The sequence below is a fragment of the Mytilus edulis genome, chromosome 10, assembly GCF_963676685.1.
Source record: "Mytilus edulis chromosome 10, xbMytEdul2.2, whole genome shotgun sequence".
NCBI classification, from domain to species: Eukaryota; Metazoa; Mollusca; class Bivalvia; order Mytilida; family Mytilidae; genus Mytilus; species Mytilus edulis.
Window position 1 is genome coordinate 29,227,986 of NC_092353.1, and position 22,011 is coordinate 29,249,996.

Here is a 22,011-nt window from a genome sequence, read left to right on the forward strand (position 1 = left end):
CCACCTTTACAACAATTTGTCATGTTTTAGCATGCCATAGGCGTTGTTAACCTGTATTGACTACTCAAATATTTATGATGTATACAGCCACTGACCGCTTTAAGACTTGTTTTAAGACTTGTATGTAATTCAGATGTATCGCATCTAATTCTTGTTTATTGTTGTTGAGGTTATCCACAAGGTCGGGAACAGTCTGTTTCAGCTATGATTCGCAGTAAAGTGATTTTCTAGGTCCTTACAATGTGTCTGATAAGAGAATTGTTGGCCCTAAATGCTCATCAACAGCGTACTTTATTTGGCGGGATCACTTTTTTTATTATTCTGTCGTCTTTGATTAGTCTTTTGTATAAGAGATACGCGTCTGGTGTATACAATTATGAGCCTGGTATCTTTGATAAGTCTTTTTTCTGTTGGCAAATATTAGTCGTGAGAATTCTCAACTCATAACACATTCCTTTTTGAAGGTTACATTGTGTGAGTAACTTCTCATTTATGGCAAAGTTGGAAAAAAAACCAATAAAGAAATATGGTCTGTTGGAAAAATGTGGTAAAACACATTATTTTCTTCATTAAGATGGAAAGTCGTGCAAATGAAGTATATTCTTATTTCGAAATTTGCATGTTTCTTTAAAATTCTAGACCAATTATTTCCTGATATTTTACAATCCAGTCCAAGAGGGAAAAATCTTCACGCGACATTTTCTAAATTGTAATTGCAAATCTGACCAATAAGAGTGCATGCAAAACGATTAATGCATGTCAACATCCAAACATGATTCATTTTCGCTTGAGATTTATAGATGATGAATGTTTATTAATTTAATGGACATTCATTTCTTTATGGTTGATGTTATAAGTGACTGGTGATATTTTCCTACTGGCCTGAATATTTGTATACCAGAGGTATACCACATCTTCTTATTTAGATATTACTGTCTCTTTGGAAAATACGTTATTTGAATTCATTACAACGTGGACATAACTGCCTATTTGGATAATATTTGCCAGAAGACTTAAGTTTATTAGACAATATTTTTAAAATATCAAGTCTAAATAAGTGTTGCCATTTTTGCTTCATATAACCATAGATGTCATTACATCTATGATATAACGATGTCGAAGGAACATTGACATTTCTACGTCATTGCACGATGTCCAATGTGGATATGTCTGCTTTATTCAAAGCTATCCAATATGGATATTCTACTTCTTAAAACGATGTATAATGTTGTAATTTGCTTCACTGAAGGATTTGCAATGAAAAATTTTCAGCTTCACTGAACGATGTCGAATGTGGACATTTCTGTTTCACAGACCGATTTCCAATAAAGTCATTTCGTTGTGTATGTTGTGTTTAGCGATGAAAAAATTACGGATAAAAACATTTATGTATATTAATAGGTAAAAATAAAAGTATAGGCAGAGGAATAAAACAATTATTTCCCTTGGCCTTTGGAGATATGAAGATTTGTTCACCCTCGAAAAGTCATACTAGTATTTCCTCGTGCGATGCCCTCTTGAAATATGTTTTTCTTAAGGGAACAAATATTTATATTTTCCCCAGGCACAAGAAATAAATGTAAATTATTATATTTCAATTTGGAGTAGATTATGCATAGTAATTGTGAAATGATAAGAATTTCCGCGGTAAAGAGGCCATAAATACCAGTGGAGGATAAACAAGGCATAGTATCGTTGTAAAGATGAAATTTTATATCTGTTTGACTACCTTAGACATGTTAGATAGGTTCATAATAAGTATGACAATTTTATCAAGGACATCAGCCACAGACGTCTGACAAACATAATTTAAATTTTATCATTTCAAGGTATTTATTTATATATTACATGTTATTGGAAATAATAACAGTTTTGATATAAGTTGCATATATATATATTTTTTTGTATATGATATTTCATGTAAGGTTACAGCTTGAAGTTCAGAAGACTTTTATTACATGTATGTTACATTCTAAAACTAAATCATATAATATGCATAATACTAATGTAATTTATTATATGTTCGAATTCCTATGAATAGCAACAACCCGTCTATTATAGTGGTTAAGATTATAACACAATTTTGACTGCTGTATCCCTATATTTGACATTTTTACCTATTATGTCTAATTGTTGTATGCACACATCGTTGTCAATATGATATAATAGAACTTTATGCGACCGTCATACAAGTGACAGGTTTAGCTAGCTATAAAACCAGATTTAATTCAACGGTTGTTTTCTTCAAAAGAAAATGCCTGTACCAAGTTAGGATTATGCCAGTTGTTATCCATTCGTTTGATGTTTTTGAACTTTTCCTTTTGCCATCTGTTTAGGAACTTTTTGTTTAGAAATTTCCTCGGAGTTTGGTATTTTTCTTATTTTTTATTTTTTTTATCTAGCAATTTGTGCACATTTATACACATGATTATAAAATGTGTCGATTCTCCTGGGTAAACACTTTATGTAGCTTCTTTACACTTGTATTTATGTTTCATACTTTCTATGGTAATTTATTTGTATATGTCTCTGCAACATTATACTTTTCTTTATGATAATAAAATATGTATATTTATATGATGACGCAGACATATTTTGTTATAGGCAAGTATGAAATTTGATGACATTTTAAAACACATCGGTGAGTTTGGATACTACCAGAAACGTCTCTATTTGTTGCTATGTTTACCATCTATCAGTACGGGATGCTATATGATGATGTTGGTCTTTGTTATGCATGCTCCAGATCACAGGTACGATTTTAGATTAAATATTGTTGGATTATGAATTTTACTTTTATTAAATGATAATGAAGATGAAAGGGGACGGTGGAGTAGGATTTGTAGATGGTTAAAGTTCAGCCACAAATATTACATAATCATATCAGGACAAGGTCATATAAACCCTGAGTTGTATTACACCCGCTAAGCTAACAATCCGAAGATAGACACGCCCCTACCAAAATATATAAATCTGACACCGAGATAGTCAGTTTTCCCTAGTTCCAAAAACTGCGGGCTAAACAAGAAAGAAGAAAATATAAAACTTATTACACATCTACATTCAATACCAATTTACTAATTATTCCAATGATTGACACATTAAGATAAACATAAATCCACAACCGTTAAAAAGTGGAGCAGATACGTGCACAAGTGATCAGCTAATATGAAAGCTTATTTTGAGATTTCAATCTTTCCCATCAAATTAATGTTTCTTCCAAAAACTACCATGAACAAAACAGTGTATTTATACGATTTATAAACATATAGATATAAGGAGATGTGATATGAGTTCCAATGAAACAACTCTCCATTGTAGTAAAAGTAAACCATCACAGATCAAAGTATGGTCTTAAACATGGGGTCTTGGCTCACACCGAACAGCAAGCTATGAAAGGCCCCACATATGACATGTGTAAAATCATTTTAAGGATATACACCCAAGGAGTCATAAACTTCTATAATCAAACTGTTTTTCTCAACCTGAATTTTGAGTTTTTATGACTTTAAAAAATAACTGATGAGGAAAAGATCTATGGTGGTGTATTTCGTTTTTTCTACGACCATTTAAAAGTACCCCATTTTAAAGATTTCCCCAATCTTAATCAATTTTTCCCAATTTTTGAGCTATTGTAAAAACATTACAGTTTCACAATTATTATTTTTTCATACTTTCGATTAATATGAATTGCTTTCTACTTCATTTGAACGTTGGTTGATATTTATCTTATTTGCATTCAAACCATATTATTATTGTTGTTATTTGGACCAATCTTATTAATAAAAGAAAACCTTAAAAACATTGCTTTGTGTTTAAATTAGAAAGTTTGCTAAGAGAGGGGCAAAAGTTACCAGAAGAACTGTTACAGGTATACTCATAAATCGAAATAAAATGACAACGCGATGGCTAAAAATGAAAAAGGCGAACAGAAAAAAAAATGTCTTGCCTTAACGTGTCTAATTGTCCATGCTGTCAATTCCTTAAGGATTTTTGTGCCCAGAACAAAAATCATATTATTTCAATTCTTTTGTTATAAATTATTGAAAAAAAACCACATATCTAAGAATTTTGGAAAGAAAAAATTATATGGAATGTATATTATAATTTTTGGTAAATCATTTCTCTGTACCCTTACTCATTTTGTCAATATTTTAGCTGATGACACTGATTGGTTGTGAATTTTTTAAATTGTAATTATCAAAAACTACTTATTTTCAGTACATAATTTTTCAACAGAGTTTCGTTTGATTATACTCATTTTAAATTTATTGATTTTTTACTCGTGTTATTTTTTTAAGTAATATCCGAACCAGATTTCAACGAAACTTCGAAATATTATATTCTTAAGCTTAATCGAAATATTAAAATAGATGGTTCCTAAACTTGTAAGCATTATAAATGAATAAATGTAAAAATATGGATATGAAGTATCACTTTGCATTAAATTTCTTCTGTTGGAATCATGTTTTGGTAATGAGTGGATATCTTCGTATTACAATTAAGTAAAAATTGTTATGTTGCCTTTTATGTAGGCATCGAGGAATATGTGTTGCCTTTGAAACTTACAACCAAGAAAAATTTGATGAAAAATTAATTGACCTTTTTTAGTTTCATTTTGAAACTTGTTTTAATATATATACCAATATATAAAAAAGTTATACCGTAGGTATCTATTGTTATTATAGTTAAGATAATATTTATTTTAATAGAAAAGGAAAATATGAACAATTGGTACAGATATTTATATTTTTCAGGTCTATAAAAAAAAATTACCATGTAAATTACTTATCTTTTTAATAATTGCACAAATATATAATATTTAATTTTCAGATGTCAGATACCTGGTTTGAACAATGATACTTACAATGTGCAGAACAACCAGCATTCCAGTATAATTAACAGAACAATTCCACCATCTCATGATGAGATCCACAAGTATGATCGCTGCCATTACTACCAGTACAGAAATAACACCAGAGACATGGTCAAATGTTCTAAATGGGTGTATGATACCAACACTTTCCATGAAACTTTCACTTCAAAGGTCTGTGTCATATTTAGTTCTCCAATAAAATCATATGGACCACCTCGGTGCTCTCGTGATAACGAGCTGAGCCTGGAGCCAACAAAAATACTTGATAATTGGTATTTTCTGCTTATCTGTTAAGCATGGTATTTGCTGCTTTTCTGTTAAGCATGTTATTTGCTGCTTTTCTTTTAAGCATATTATTTGCTGCTTTTCTGTTAAGCATGGTATTTGATGCTTTTCTTTTAATCATGGTATTTGCTGCTTTTCAGATAAGCATGTTAGATTTAGGAATTAGAAGACAAACTCGTCGGATAGGATCAAGAATCATTTTTGATGCAAAGAAATGAAAAAATAAATTGACAAAGATATTAGAGAAAATTGGGTACAGAGATTTTAGGTTGACGCTATCTAATCGAGGAACCTAAAATAATACAATTAAGTGAGCACTGATTAAGTTTTATTTCACTTTACGATGGTGTTGCACTTCAACTTTCATGAGGGACAGGATATTTATGAATGAAATATAATTGGAGAGAACTTGTTTTACAGATATATTTAATATACATTTTTTGATGTGTTGCTTCTTTACAGATGAACTTTGTTTGCGATGATGCAATTAAAACCTCTCATGCTCAAATGATATTTTATGGAGGAGTTCTCGTTGGTGATATCTCGTTTGGTATATTGTCAGACAAGTAAGAAACTTGACTGGAAGAGAGAGAGAGAGAGAGAGAGAGAGAGAGAGAGAGAGAGAGAGAGAGAGAGAGAGAGATTTCTTAAAATACAAATATATGTTAAAGTGATAAGAAGCAGCTATGTGTTCAATTATGATATAGCTTATATTATATTTCTCTTTTATGCTGGTGGACGTTTTGTCCCCGATAGAATCACCATCCAAGTAGTCAGCACTTCGGTGTTGACATGAAAGTATATGATATGGGTATTTTAATCAATTTACCGTCTGCGAAAATATGAATTATTCAAAATACGAAGGATTTTCTTATCCAAGACATATATTACCTTATCCGTATTTAGCACAACGTTTTGAAATGTAGGTCATCAATGCTGGTCTTCTGTATACTTGTTTCGTTTCTAACGATTTTGATCTTAACTTCACATATGAGTCTTATGTAGACGAAACGCGCGTCTGGCGTATTAAATTATAAGTACGATTCTTTTAAAAACTTTCATGCGTTATCTAGGCAATAAAAATTCGAAAATATATAAAATTGAGAATGGAAATGGGTAATGTGTCACAGAGACGAAAACCCGACCAAAGAGAAGGCCACCAATGGGTCATCAATGCAGAGAGAAACTCCCATTCCGGGGACGTGCTCCAGCTGGGCCCAACACAAAAATATATACTAGATCAGTGATATTAAACGCCGATATATACACAAGAAACTAAAATCAAATATCATACAAAACTAACAAAGGCCAGAGGCTCCTGATTTGGGACAGACGCAAATATAAGGCGGGGTTTAACATGTTGTTTTTTATATCTCAACCCTCCCCTATACCTCTAGTCAATGTAGAATAAAAACAAACACGACAATACGCACAGTACAACTCAGTATATCATGATAGAAACAAAAATTATAATCTTTTTTAAAATTTTATTTACCGTTTTTATTTACAGAATTGGCAGAAAGAAAACGTTTTTGTTATCAACCATTATAACATTAGTAATGGCTGTTGGCGTTGCTTTCTCGCAGAGCTTTTTAGTATTTGTAATACTTGAGTTTATGATTGGTGCTGCACATCACGGTGGATTTATGATCTGTTGTGTCATGAGTATGTATGCATGTATTCAAAACTTTGAATTGTTCCAAACCATCAAGACTTTCTACTACATGTTGAAATTATCTTAACTTTGTTTGAAAATACTTTTCGGAATTGTTGTCCTCATTGCTCTTCAACGTTCTTGATTTGGGAGAAGACTATATAAGTTTGATTAACTTGTGTCTCATCCCTTTTGCACATTTAAGCAAATAAAATATGTTTCAACTATCTTGATTTGGCATTTTAACGTTTTTGGTGACATTCAGAGCGTCTTTTTTCTAAATTACAATTTGATAATTTTGGTTTTTACAACGATCCAATTATGATTATTGCATGAAGATGTGACGTACACGTCATGCGACATCAAACAAGCAAAACATTCAAAACATCCAGAGGTCAATATACAGTCCTAAACAATTTAAAGTTGAAGTTTAATCACGTAGAGAAGGAACAAGTTGTAAATGAATTAAAGGAGTCACAGAATATCAATAATTAACATTCTAATGCAACATCGTTTGTAAAGTTCATTTTGATTTGGAAAATCCAGACAGATATCATCCATTCTTTTGATGTGTTTGAGCTTTTAATTTTGCCAATTAATAAGGGACTTTCTGTTTTGATTTGTCCTTGGAATTCAGTATTTTTGTTACTTTACTTTTTCATGGCATTAATTCACATCATTGCTATGAAAATGTACGCCCAGGCGTTGACGTTGTTTTCTGTCAGTTTTATTAGAATGGAGATAACAATATTGTATTGCAAGCTCCGACCCGACACCACAAAACTTAATTTGAGATCATCAAATCACCAATTAATGCTGCCGCCAATCAAATTACAATAAAATTATCTCTTTAGTTGTAACCAACATTAAGTTCTCTAAATAACAAACATTATAGGTGTATTACTTGAGACAGCCACATGATGTTAATGTGATTAATATTTGCATGCTATAATGCTTAAATTAATGTGTAATAATTAAGATGATCTGGCCACCATTTGCCTGTCAAGTTCAATTCGTTTTGCAGACAAAATAATCTTGCATATTTACAAAGTGCTTTAAACACTAACATTTTAAAATCATGTTTTTACAAGTTAGATGTTATTTTATGACAGATTTGCTGCACTATAATTATGTATTATTTCTTTTAAACCTATTAAAGGATCCACCTTCCATTAAAGACATGCATCATGTACACTATGACCATTAACTATTTATAATTGAAATAAAACAAAAACACAATGCAAAAGGGAAAATAGACAGAATCAACTCATGCTCATATGTTTTCTATTTTTTCTGGAAAGGTTTGGAATATGTTGGACCGTCAAAGAGGGTTCTTACTGGTATTCCTATACATATTTTCTTTGCGTTTGGTATAATGTATATAGCATTAATGGGTTATCTTCTGCGTAACTGGTTTTATGTACAGCTGGCAGTAGGTGCTCCATTTGTTGTTTTCTTATTCTATTGGTGGTAAGTTTACACCTTCTATTTTCATTAATTATGTCATTACTTTTTCCATTGTGTCGTCATGATGCATACTAAGCATATTGTTTTGTTATTGTGCATTCACTGATTTTGTACCATGGAAGGATTCTTCATTTACTGTGTTTTTCTATTATATTGTCTTATTATTTTGTCGGCTATTCATATCTTCATCTATGACGTTTTTGCATTTCATATGCTTTTTCATATGTTTTTTTTCTCTCTCTTAAACTGAGATGGTAAGATGTATCTGGATAAAGCTGTTTCAAAATAAAAGTTATTTGTATGTCATGTCTTTGATGACTTATTAAACGTTGTTTTTATAGTTTACCTTTGATCCTAATTGAATATCTTAGTATAGAGATATATTTGTAGTTAATCATTCTAAAACAAATAACATAGAATAAAAGAGTAACAAAACGTATAAGCAGTCTTTAGTATTCTAAGTATTTTTTTAAGTACTATTGTTTGTCTGTTAGTATTTTTTTAGCCATAAAACTGTCAGTTTATTTTTGTCTTATGAGTTTGAATTTCCCTTTGGTAACTTTCGCCTCTCTCTTAAACGCATATTAAAAGTTAAAATATTCATGACCGTACAATCTGAGGACTTGGACGCCTGCTTTAGCAAAAAAAAAAAACTTTTACCAATAATACTTTTATCGTTCTTAGATCTTAGATATCTAAATGTTTCAAATTCCTCATAGGATGATACCAGAATCGTCCAGATGGCTATTGAGCCAGGGAAAATATGATGATGCTGAAAAAATTATACAAAGAATAGCAAAAGTAAACAAGAAAAAGATCCCATCTAGAATAATTGATGAAAAGACATTGCAGACTCCCAAGACGGCAAACGTGTATCACTTGTTTTCCACCTTAGAAATGACTAAGAGAACGATCATACTTCTATGGAACTGGTAAATATTCAAAGAAGTACAAAAAAAATGTGAAATATTTGATATTTAACTTTGCGTAGATATCAAATATCATAGGTGTCTGTATAAAAGTATGGAGATGTGATATGTTTGCCAATGAGACAACTATTAGTCAGAGTTCAAAGGACCTAGAAGTAAACTCTACGTCATTTTCATTGATTATATTTTCTTTTTTCATGTCGGATTTTTTTCAGCTATTTTAATTCACTATCGAAACTGTTTTGTATGGTCTTCTACGTTCCCTTACGATATTTCGACAGTGTGTCACATTTTCCTGTCTTTGTTTTAACCATTTTGACATGGTGTTGTCTTTCAACTTCTTTTGATTCATGGTCATTAGAAATCAATTGAACCATCTTGTCTCTTATAATCAAAATGTTTAAATTTTTTCAAGATATTTTTATTTAGTATTACCTCGTGGTCTCTTGCTGATTGAATTTAATTTATCCTTCAAGTGGCGTGCTTGCTTTTATTGCTGGTCATGTGTTTGTCTTCAAATTCTTTATTCATTTTACCCAATGGTTTCTTCTAACGACAGATATGCTATTTCAGCCCAATTTGTCGTTTTAAATATGGTCTACCATTCCATAAAATCATATGGACAGTATCTGCCAGCTCTTTGATTTCTTTGGTGTTTTCTTGGTGCTTTTTTATCTTTTAATCGTCTTAGTTCCTATAATTTTCAATAAGCTCATGATATATATTTGAACACCAGGCTATGCATGCCAGTATAATGCACATTTTGAAATACGGTGTATTTCTTTTCCTTTTCTGTTTTGTCTTTTTATTTTGTATGCATTTTATAGTTCCTTTTGTAAATATATTTGCTCTTTGTTCTTGTCTCTTTGACACATTTCTCATTTCCATTCTCAGTTTTATTAAATAATTTATCTTATAACCAAAAACGTTGACAAGCAACTGTGAACATATTCAATCTAAACAGATCGCAAAAATAAGACGGAATAAGTGAAACAGACTCATACGTCATGGCAAATAAAACCACAAAGAGACAACAAAGTTCATTTGTACTTTAAAGATAACTGTACACTGAGCAACACTATCTCCCTAAACATTAACTGGGTGGATCTCAGGTGCTTCGGGAGGCTGAGAAGATCTTGCTCTACTTTGGCTTCCATCATGATACTGTGGATTCATTATTATTCGTTGGATACCAATTTTCGTGGATTTCGTGAGTACTTGAGAACCACGAAATTAAATGTTCAACAAATAAAAAAAAATCTAAAGGCTTGTATGCTGACCTCGACAAAACCACAAAATTAAACATCCACGAACATGCAGGTTTTCCTTAATCCACGAAAATTGGAACCCACGAAAATCAATGAATCACAGTACTCTGTGTAAATACTATTTGGTGATGACACAATTGAGGAAAAACACAATATTACGCTTTTGACAATTGAAACATACCTAAGGTCATCTATCACAAAGAAGTTACATGACAGCATACCAATTTGTAATGGAATCCGAAACATTGACATTGGAATTAACCAGCTTAACAACTTGTAACTCTTTTCCAATAACTACCTTATGAGTAGCAGTTGTCTCTATCAAGAAATCATGATATAAAACACAGGACTTAACAAGCTCTTTATGAAATAATAACCTTCTTCGAAGAAATGAAATAGAACATAATTTCTCCATTATTTACAGCAATTAATACACATATTCTTTTTTTCTACAGAAATATTCAGATTTTATTTTAGATTATTCACAACTTGCTTTCAGGATAGTGATTGCTATGGTATACTATGGAGTAACCATGCATACTGGAGGCAATATTGGTGGAAATTTCTACCTGAACTTTTTTATACTTGCTATCGTAGAAGTTCCTGCTAAATTGCTAGTAATGGCAACATTAAACCGCGCTGGAAGAAAAAAAATCCATTGTTTCTGTATGGTTGTTGGAGGCGTAGCTTGTCTATGTACAATATTTACAGTTCTATATGGAGGTGATGGTGAGAAGTTTTGTTACACATCAGAAGTTTTAGGGAACGGCAATTTAACTTCAAAAGGGGAGGTTTTTTTTTAATGTTCGGATCACAAATTAAATGAAGACATTTTTTTCTAGTCAATCAGCTGACAAAACACTTTCTGAATCCAGATTCTTCCCATACCTGAAAGGTTAAATAAATGAACAAAATGTTTGATTGATAGCGTTAAAAAACTGAAACTAAAAAAACACACCCCCCGTATTGAAATTATATATAAAAAAGAAAATGTGGTATGATTGTCAACTCTCTACAAGAGACCAAAATGACACAGACATTAACAACTATAGGCCACCGTGTGGCCTTCAACAATGAGTAAAGCCCATACCGCATAGTCAGCTATAAATGGCCCCGAAATGACAATGTAAAACAATTCAAACTAGAAAACTTACGGCCTAATGTATGTACAAAAATGAACGAAAAACAAATATGTAACACATAAACAAACGACAACTACTGAATTGCAGGCTCCTGACCTGGCTCCTAACATACATACTGAATTTGTCGGGGTTAAATATGTTAGCGGGATCCCAAACCCTCCCCCAACCTGGGATAGTGGTGTAACAGTACAAAATAGAACGAACTATAAAAATCAGTTGAAAAAGGCTTATCTCATCAGATGGATAAAAATACAAGTCAACGTGGACAAGTACTGGTACATCCCAACAACAAAAAGACACTAGGTACAGATCTGAAAGTACTCGCAGTTAACTGACAACTAACAAATACCAAGGGGACAGTCAAAACTCGCAAGTCGAAAAAAGACGCTTTCAACGACATAACAAATCAAAAGGTTTCTAAGACACTGTTTCGCTCACCTGAAGTTTTGTGTATATCTTGCATTAATGCTTATTTATTTCTGTTTAATTTTTAATAATCTGTGTTTAAACCTGCCATTTAAATAGAACATTAAAATCCACAAACACACATTGAAACTAAATACTGAGCAACAAGAACCACACTGAAAAGCTGGTGATGATATCATGCACTCCGGGAGGGTCACCAGATCCTGTTCCAATAGTGACACTCGTCATATTACTCATTGTAATTACCAATTCAAACATGTCTTAATCGAGAAAAGGATGACGATATAATGGTAACAACAGTTGGGACATATTCGTGGTCTTCTGTGTGAAGTGGGACCATAAAAGAAGTGTAACTAAGTGTATGTTAAATCCCACTTCAGTTGACTACAAGAATTTGTGTCGTGGTAATTGGACCATGTGGACTATGTTTTGTTCTATTATTACGGATAAGGTTCTAAAACCTTCAATTGGTTCAACATTACTAGTTACCCTTGTTATACTATGGAACTATTGTTGTCCCGTCAATAAAAATCATTGGAAGGTTATGAAAGTTACAATAACAAAATAAGTAGATGTGAAGTTTTATTGAATAGTGAAAAAATAAATAAAGTGTCTTTCAAGACTCGATGTCCACAAGTTGCAGGTTGAAATTGTTCATTCATAAGCATTGTGTCATTAGATTATACATACACTCAAAAATTGAGCGCTTATGAAGGAACGAATTTCATTGTTTATTTAACTTAAGATAGTATCTATATTTATGTTTTATGCATTATATACAAACTGTCTTGAAGGTATTCTCATTTTACCTCTAATCATTGTTCACGCTTGTAATTCTCTTATCAAGTGGTCTATTAAGGTCAACACATTGAGGTTTTATTAGTTAATTGGCTTTGGTCTGCTGTGTCGGTATTAACTTTGGATCATACGCTTCATGTGAATTTTTATGTTTGAAACATGTTGTATAAACTTTTATTTATTATCATTATGATTTTTTCTAATTTCAGAATTGGAACCACTGACCCTTACTTTAGCCATCATTGGAAAAATGGGTTCAGCTGCAGCTTTCGCAATTATTTATATCTACTCTATGGAACTTTATCCTACTGTGGTCCGAAACAGTGGAATGGGTTTAAGCTCCTGTATTGCAAGAATTGGTGGAATGGTTGCTCCTTATGTAGCTCAATCAGTAGGTTATTATATTTCTTACCTAACTGGACGAGTAATTAATCGGGATATTAATAAATGCTGTTTTATTCAAGTTAAATTCGATTTTGTTTACGGATATTAAATTGTTATAAAATTGGTCACTATTACCACGTGTTTTGATATTGATGTCCAATAGATATAGGAAGATGTGGTGTGAGTGCCAAGGAGACAACTCCCCATCAAAATAACAATCTATAAAAGTAAATCATTATAGATCAATGTACGGCCTTCAACACGGAGCCTTGGCTCAAACCGAGAAAAAAAAGCTATAAAAGGCCCTAAAATTACTAGTGTAAAACCATTCAAACGAGAAAAACAACGGTTTAATCTATATAAAAAACGAGAAACGAGAAACACGTATGAATTACATAAACAAACGACAACTACTGTACATCAGATTCCTGACTTAGGACAGGTTCAAACATTTGCAGCGGGATTAAAAGGTTTAATGGTACCAAACTTTCTCCTTTTTTCTGAAACAATAGCATAACATCACAGCATAGAAAGCCACACAATAAAATATCAATTGGAAGGCTTAACTAAATCAAAAAACGTAATGTTTATAAGACGTTCCAAATAAAGGCAACGATGGGGTATGTTGCTGGTCAATAGTCATAAATCGATGAAATCTTGAAACATACTTACAAGACACTTTAAACAGAATTTAGGTCCTCAATGCTACTCAACTTCGTAGTTTATTTGGCCTTTTTAACTTTTGTAGACGAAACGCGCATCTGTCGTAAATACAAAATTCAGGACACATAAAATGTAGCAGATTTCATAGTGTCGTGCTGTTACAACATACATACTGTTTATTTGGGCTTAACTAACACAGGAATATTTACATCATGTATGTCTTGTAGTTTTATTCCAGAGCAATCTTGTCAGCTGGTAAACGATGGTGACATTGTTTTTCATATAATAATTTTATTATTACTTATAAACTCAAAATCGTAAACTTTTTCTTACTCTTTTTATTTTCCCGCATCTGCGTAGAAATTTCTTTCTTTCTTCCGGTCTCGTTTGTCACAGAGCTTTAAGTTAATTAAGAAGGAGCATCATATTGTTTCCTGCAAATTTGATCGTTTTGATTACGGAAAGAAACTGTCAGTTATTTAAATAATTCAAAAATAAATGCCTTACATGGCCTACCTGATCAATTCAATCAACCTTAGATTTCAGAATCTGATCAGCATTACAAGCCGACTTGGTATATTCATCGTTTAAATATACACATGCATTAGTTATATAATTATATATACTTTATAAATGAAACCAAAAAAGGTTACATGAATGATGATAGCGCTTAATTTTTTTTTGCGTTGAACATCACGTCACAATCAAATTCTTAATAATAGGACACCCATCGGAAACGTTTCATATTTCTTTTTAAACAGATGAAGTTGAAATATATACCAGTTAATCATAGACTGTCTGTTTTATATTATAGGGTGATGTTGTTGGAGGTAAATTTGGACAAGCTTTACCATTAGTTATATTTGGTGGTTGTTCAGTTTCTGCGGGACTTCTTTGTCTGCTTCTTCCGGAAACCCTTAATAGGAAATTACCTGAAACAGTAAGAGAAGCCAAAGATTTTACAAAGTAAGTTTGTTTATACTTCTTTCATATGTTTTAATAGGGTTGATATTCATAATGCTTTCAAACTATTGCATTTGATGAAAATGAAAATAAACCTACCAGATACAATTCACTGCATTGAGTATTAATATTACATAAATATAGCAATCATTCAAGTGCAATTTGAATATAAATGATGAATAAAAAATCATATTATAACAACAATATAACGGAGAAGCAATGAAGTCATAAAGTTCATTTACATCTAATGTTTCTAAACTTAAATTAATATGAGGCAGGTGTTACCTATGAAAGGGGACGAAAACCTTTATAATACTAGACTATATCCCGTTAACAACAGATTAATTTAAACATTTATTGTATTTCCCAGCATTATTTCTGGTGAGCAAATAGTCGAAATAATTATGACGCCTTCCAAGGCTGTTCTATTTTTTGCTTTGACGCTTTTTTTTTGCGTCGTAGGATTGGGTTTAGGGGTGAAAGCCAAAAACTAAAATAAAATATCCTTTCAAGACGTCATAATAATTTGAACTAGTGAGAAAGTACAGGACTTTGATGGTCTAAACTTTCCACTAACACCATACACCCTGTGCCATTTCACCATACACGTTACACTTTGCACCATACACCTTACACATTACACATTACACCACAATGCAATTTAATTTCAAAGAAAGCGTGCGAATATGCATTATGTTTTCTGGTCTGTGCGTCCGTTCGTCCGTCCATCTGTTCGTGCGTCCGTCTGTCCGTTCGTTCGTCCGTGTATCCCGCTTCAGGTTAAAGTTTTTGGTCGAGGTAGTTGAAGTTCAATCAACTTTAAACTTAGTACACATGTTCCCTATGATATGATCCTTCTAATTTTATTCATATTGCCAAATTAGAAATTTCCCCTCACTTTCAGTGTCCATTGAATCTAGAAAATGATAGTGCGGATGGGGCATCCGTGTACTGGGGACACATTTTTGTTTTTATTATGCCCCACTTACGATAGTAGAGGGGCATTATGTTTTCTGGTCTGTGCGTCCGTTCGTCCGTCTGTTCGTTCGTTCGTCTGTCCCGCTTCAGGTTAAAGTTTTTGGTCAAGGTAGTTTTGGATGAAGTTGAAGTCCAATCAACTTCAAACTTAATACACATGTTCCCTATGATATGATCTTTCAAATCTTAATGCCAAATTAGAGATTTTACCCCAATTTCACGGTCCACTGAACATAGAAAATGATAGTGCGAGTGGGGCATTCGTGTACTGAGGACACATTCTTGGTTTTTTTTAAATGAATTGGGATCGCAATATTGTAAATTTGTTCATGAAAATCAGTTCTTTTCAATATTTTGCATAGTTTTAAATGTCAAACTATTCATTCACACCATTCCCGATCGCACGTTACACCTTTACACCATTGCCTTTTATCAGTGCTTATCAATGTCCTGGTAAAGATCTGCATGTAACACACGACAAAAGAATGATACCAGTTTAACGACCTGTATATTGAACTCCTCTGCAGATTACCACACACCAGTTCGGTTATGTACGACAATTATGAGTTATGCAGTTTGCACTAACACTTGCAAAGTAAACTTGAAGGGTAAATTCTCATACTGCATGGTTACATATGAGATTTCTAAAACCACTGATATAGTAATATTTAGTTATATGTTATGTGGAAGGTGATTTGCAGTATTATTATATCTGGATGCTGATCATATCAAAATGATACACTAACACAATAAAGTTAAACAATAACACTATTTGAAACTTGATCAGCTCTGTGATTTTTATTGTCTGCATGTGACACACTCTGCTCCATTAGTAAATATTTCTGATCTTCAATAAATAGAATATATAAGACAGAACAATTTAAATGAAAAAAAACCTAACGAGTTATGTACAAATCAATAAAAAGAAAAAAAATATAATATACAGCAGCAATTAACAACCACAAAATAATGAGCTCCGGATTTCGGACAGGAATATGCAAAACGACGTAAGAAAAAACATCAAAAGTTTGAAAAGGGCTCAATAAACTTATCGATATATAGCACAAAGTACAATTAAAGTATAGTTTTCTTGAAACAATTGACCAAAAGGTACATTTGATAGTAGGTTTGATGAAAGGCATGTTGAAGCGAAAATGAAGTTTTGTACAAAGTAAATCTGATAGCCTCCAGAAAATAATCACGATGAAGAGTTCAATTCCACTTTGTTGATTTCTGGAATGTACTCGAAAGGCAACTATTTAATGTCATGAATAACTGATAACAGCTATTTTCTTGCAATGTACATAAAAAGTAAAATTAAATAACGACTGCCAAAAAAAAATCCGCACAAACACAAACATTTCGATGCATTGTATAGGCAACTATACGGTATGAGTTTTTTTTCTTGCTTTTTTAAAAATGATGTACGGTTGCCGTATAATTGTTTACATAAACTTCATTTGCACTTGGAATGATAGATGTCTCATTTACAATTACATCACATCTCCTTATTTTTTAAACATCTGACAAAACATCCCCCTATATACAAAGTGACAGTCTTCCTCTTTGCGTGCTCTGTGTTGGTGACCCTCTGCTGTTGTTTTTTATTTGGTCGGGTTGTTGTCTCTTTGACACATTCCCCATTTCCATTCTCAATTTTATAAAAGTAAAGAAAATGGGAATAATTGTTACAGTTTCTGCTTATACATAGAGAAGAAACAATCTAGCAGTGGTCAGGAAATTGTCTTATTGTTTTGCGTCAGACTTTAAGCACTGATCGAAGGTTGTGTAATTCAATATACATTATATGTCCTCCGAATGCATGGCAATTTTGAAATGGGGTTGCAAGTGGCTGCAGTGAATGTAGAAGGTGATAACATAAAACCTTTTGTTTAACTGTATAATCAATCTTCATTGTTTCTTCGCCATGTAAACTGCATCGCGGTACAAACCAAAATTGCCCACTTCTTACTATTAGAGATGTTGATGTGAAGTTGACTTCTCTTTTTACTTCTCATTGTATCATATTTTCTTTTTTTGTTATTATTTTGGGTTGCTAAGCCTTGCATGTTATTGTAGAAAACACAAGTTGTGTAGATTTTGCTCAATACATGTAGGTTGTAGGTACATTATGAAGTTATGCAGATGTTAATAACACGTTCTATGTAGAATAACTTTATAATTTTATAATTAAATGGCACTAATTTATTTTCTTTTGGCAAGTTTTGTTGCTAATAAAATCATTGAAATATATGATAAAGAAAAGTTTTGACTTTTTTCTAATCATTTTTTTTTATGTCAATGCTGATTTCTTATTCTCATTGAAAGTTTGTTCTATGAGTTAATTTTGATTTTTTTTAAAGGGTCTGTAATCTTCGTATCTGAGTCTCCATTTATTTCCATTCTTGATATTTGAGTGCCCCTTTATATTCCCCATTCTTTATATTTGAATGCCCCATTTTCTTTGTATTTGAATGCCCTATTTTTTGTATCTTTAGATGCCCCATTATTCTGTATTTGTGTTACTTTTTTGCCATATTTTTCTTAGAAGTGTACATTAAAATAATCATTGTTTTATAAAGAATTGTTCTTTCTATTTGTAGAAAATTAGATCTCGACGATACAGATAAAGAAAACAACAAACTAAAAGAATACCTCTCCAATGGTGAAAACGAAAAGGAGAAAATATACACTGTTTCATCTTGAAAATTAAAACAAATATATTTAAAGGTCTGAAAGCATCAAAATAAAATGTACATTTCTTATATATATTTACATGTTTAATAAATATTATTTATACTTTTTAATATCTAATGAAATGAAAGATTTAGATGACATTGTTTAAGATCACTTCTTAAAATATTAATGATTACAAATAAAATGAACACATAACCTTTTGATCAAATTAACTGAGGAGCTGGTATGTGAACAACTTATATAACGAGTAAATTGTTAACAGGAAAGGTGCAATACAACTTAATTAAAAAAGAAGAAAAACTGCTAGTAGTCCTTCTTTAGATAATTATCCATTTGCAACGGGTCTTCTTTTATATATTTTAACACCAGACTTGAACTTCTTTTAAATTGTCTTTTATTGTGCGTTAAGCTGTGTGTTTATTTTATACCATATTGACTAGAGCTATCAGAGGAGGTTTGAAATCTTACAGATCATTCTTAATTCTGCCGAAGTAATGTACACGTCCAATTCCAGAACAACAAGTTTAAAATTTTAGTTCATCTATGTGTTTCGGAATTTAGGATGGTGTCAATTCTGCTGAAGTAGTATCTATTATTGTTGGGCCAGCTAAAACCCGAGATTTTCTCGTTCCGTTGAAGACCTATTGGTGGCCTGGGGATGTTTTTTGGTCGTTTTTTTTCTCATTTACACTTACCATATTTCAATTCTCAATTCTATTAAGTTGTCTTTTAACTGCATTTTTATCAGAGTTTTTTTATAGCAATAAAGTGGTATATAGGTTTTAACAACGTGGATCCGCGCAGTGCGTCTGCCAAGGGAATAGTTGGCCATTAATGCTTTATATTTTACTTTTCGTATTTTTCCATTCTTTCGTTATTAACCTTCTTGTAATGAGGCCTCATAAATAAGGTTTAACGCTGGTGTTGGTGCCTTTAAGAAACAACCAGACAATCCGATTGGCCCTGATGATTTCTTTGGTTCCGATCATTAGTTTGGATACACCTTTATCAAATGGTGTATATAGTAATTGAAGACCTTTTCATGTGTTGTTGTATCCCGTTTTGGGGCGTTAGCTGTATTCTCATTCCTCAAGTATTTGTTTCCTTCTATACTGGAAACACGCTTTACCGTGGTAATTGAAATCCTATGGCAAATTCTGCTAAAAAAAAAACTTTCAAGATCTTTTTTCAAATTGTTGGACTAAACACATTTTGAAAAGATTGAGCAGGGAAAATCGTCTTGTTTGCAATAACAAGAAACTAAGCGATAGAATTTTACGATAAGATATGAACAGATAGTCCCCATGCTGTGCTTTCATAAAAGTCAAAGAAAAAGATCGTGGTCACGGGACTCGTTTTCTTGCTTCGAAACAAGATAGAAAAATTCATAAAACATTTCTTTATAAACGTTGCATTATCTGATTAACAATCTATCTCGTATTATATGGCAAAGTTGAAAAACAACATTTAGTCAACCAAAAATTTATTCGGTATCTGATTAGAAAAGGAGAAAAGTTATGATAACACTATGATTTTTCATATTTAATGAAAGTTCAAGAGAGATTGTTTCTGCTATTTTACAAAACAAGAAACATAATGACACCTGATCTGCCTGAACACGAAATTATTCAAACTATCCAACTTATTATTGAAAATTTCACCAAAAGTGTGCAAAATATATTCAGGGATAATGCTAGTAAACCTCCGAACATTATTCATTTCAGACATGAGATTTATATTTCTTAACAACATATTTGTAACGTTCGGAGGACGTGTTTTTTAACAGACTGTCGGCATCCCAATGGGAACAAACTGTGCCCCTCTACTTGCCGACTTGTTTCTTTATTATTATGAGGCTGACTTCATGCAGGAACTTCTTAGGAAGAAAGATAAGAAGTTAGCAATATCCTTTAACTCTACTTTCCGCTATATAGATGACGTTCTTTCACTAAACAATTCAAAATTTGGTGACTATGTGGAACGCATCTATCCCATCGAATTGGAGATAAAGTATACTACAGATACAGTTAAGTCGGCTTCATATCTTGACTTACATCTAGAAATTGACAATGAGGGTCGGTTGAAAACAAAACTTTACGACAAAAGAGATGATTTCAGCTTTCCAATTGTGAACTTTCCATTTCTAAGTAGCAACATTCCAGCAGCACCTGCATACGGGGTATATATCTCCCAATTGAAACGATATTCCCGTGTTTGCATTTCCTATCATGAGAGGTTTACTGCTCACAAGGAAGCTATTAAACCAAGAGTTCCAAATGGTGAAGTTGAAATCATCCCTTCGTAAATTTTACGGACGCCATCACGAGTTGGTTGACCGTTATGGAATAACCGTTTCACAAATGATATCGGATATGTTCCTTACGTCGTAACTACAATCCCCTTCCCTTTCATGAATGTGACCTACCGAATTAGACTATTTACCGGATTTGTAATTACATAAGCAACACGACGGGTGCCACATGTGGAGCAGGATCTGCTTACCCTTCCGGAGCATCTGAGATCACCCCTAGTTTTTGGTGGGGTTCGTGTTGTTTATTCTTTAGTTTTCTATGTTGTGTCATGTATACTATTGTTTTTCTGTTTGTCTTTTTCATTTTTAGCCATGGCGTTGTCAGTTTGTTTTAGATTTATGAGTTTGACTGTCCCTTGGGTATCTTTCGTCCCTCTTTTATAGATATTCATATGAACGTTTATTCATTTATTAATGGTTGGCGTAATAAGTGAGTGATCAGTTGATATATTCAATCTAGCCTGAAAATGTGTATACCTGGTAAGCTGTTTACTTTATAGAATAACAGCATTGTATAGTATAAGACTTATTTTCAATGAGTTTATATATGACTCTTTTTACATTATACTAAAACACTTTGAGCCCAATGTTTACGAAATTCACCAATTCCACATCTTCTTATATATAATAAACAATGTCGTTAAATCATCTTTACTTTACCAGATACAAAAAAGTTTTCGTAGTAAAGCAGGAATTATAGTCCATATGAAATCAAATTTGTGAAAACACAACTTCTTTCAAATAATACAAACACAGAAGTCTCCCCATCTATGAAAGATGAAACTGCAAGGTTATGGCAAAATGTTTTCAGAATAGTTCAGAATAGGGATTATCATTAAATTGAAATGAGTTAAATTTGATCAACAAAGTAATATGCTTTTGTAACTTATTAAGAATATATAACGTTGTCCTTTGCAATTTTATATACATTTATAAACTCTAAAATAAGTAGGTTTTTAAGCCCAATAATGTCTTCTTTCTTATCACATTTTCATAAAAAAAAAAAAAAAAAACCGGAGCATTTGTTGAATACCAGGATATTATAAACATGTTAAATGTGCTCTCGAAAAAAAAAAACACGGAAAATTTAAAACACTGAATTGTAAGTAAACTACAAGGAAATTGTGCGTCGTTCGTTCTCTAAACATATATAGCATTCAGCCAGTAAAA

General features: G+C 32.2%; 1 protein-coding gene across 1 annotated transcript; it reads left to right on the top strand.

Moving 5' to 3' along the window:
• Positions 1-1,762: 1,762 nt before the first annotated feature.
• Positions 1,763-18,635, top strand: LOC139490841 (organic cation transporter protein-like). Its single transcript, XM_071277908.1, has 11 exons — positions 1,763-1,829; positions 2,605-2,753; positions 4,834-5,047; positions 5,624-5,727; positions 6,672-6,826; positions 8,117-8,285; positions 9,002-9,214; positions 10,979-11,208; positions 13,055-13,236; positions 14,707-14,858; positions 18,437-18,635. The coding sequence occupies exons 2-11, from the start codon at positions 2,611-2,613 to the stop codon at positions 18,537-18,539; spliced, it is 1,665 nt and encodes a 554-aa protein (XP_071134009.1). The 5' UTR covers positions 1,763-1,829; positions 2,605-2,610; the 3' UTR covers positions 18,540-18,635.
• Positions 18,636-22,011: the final 3,376 nt, after the last annotated feature.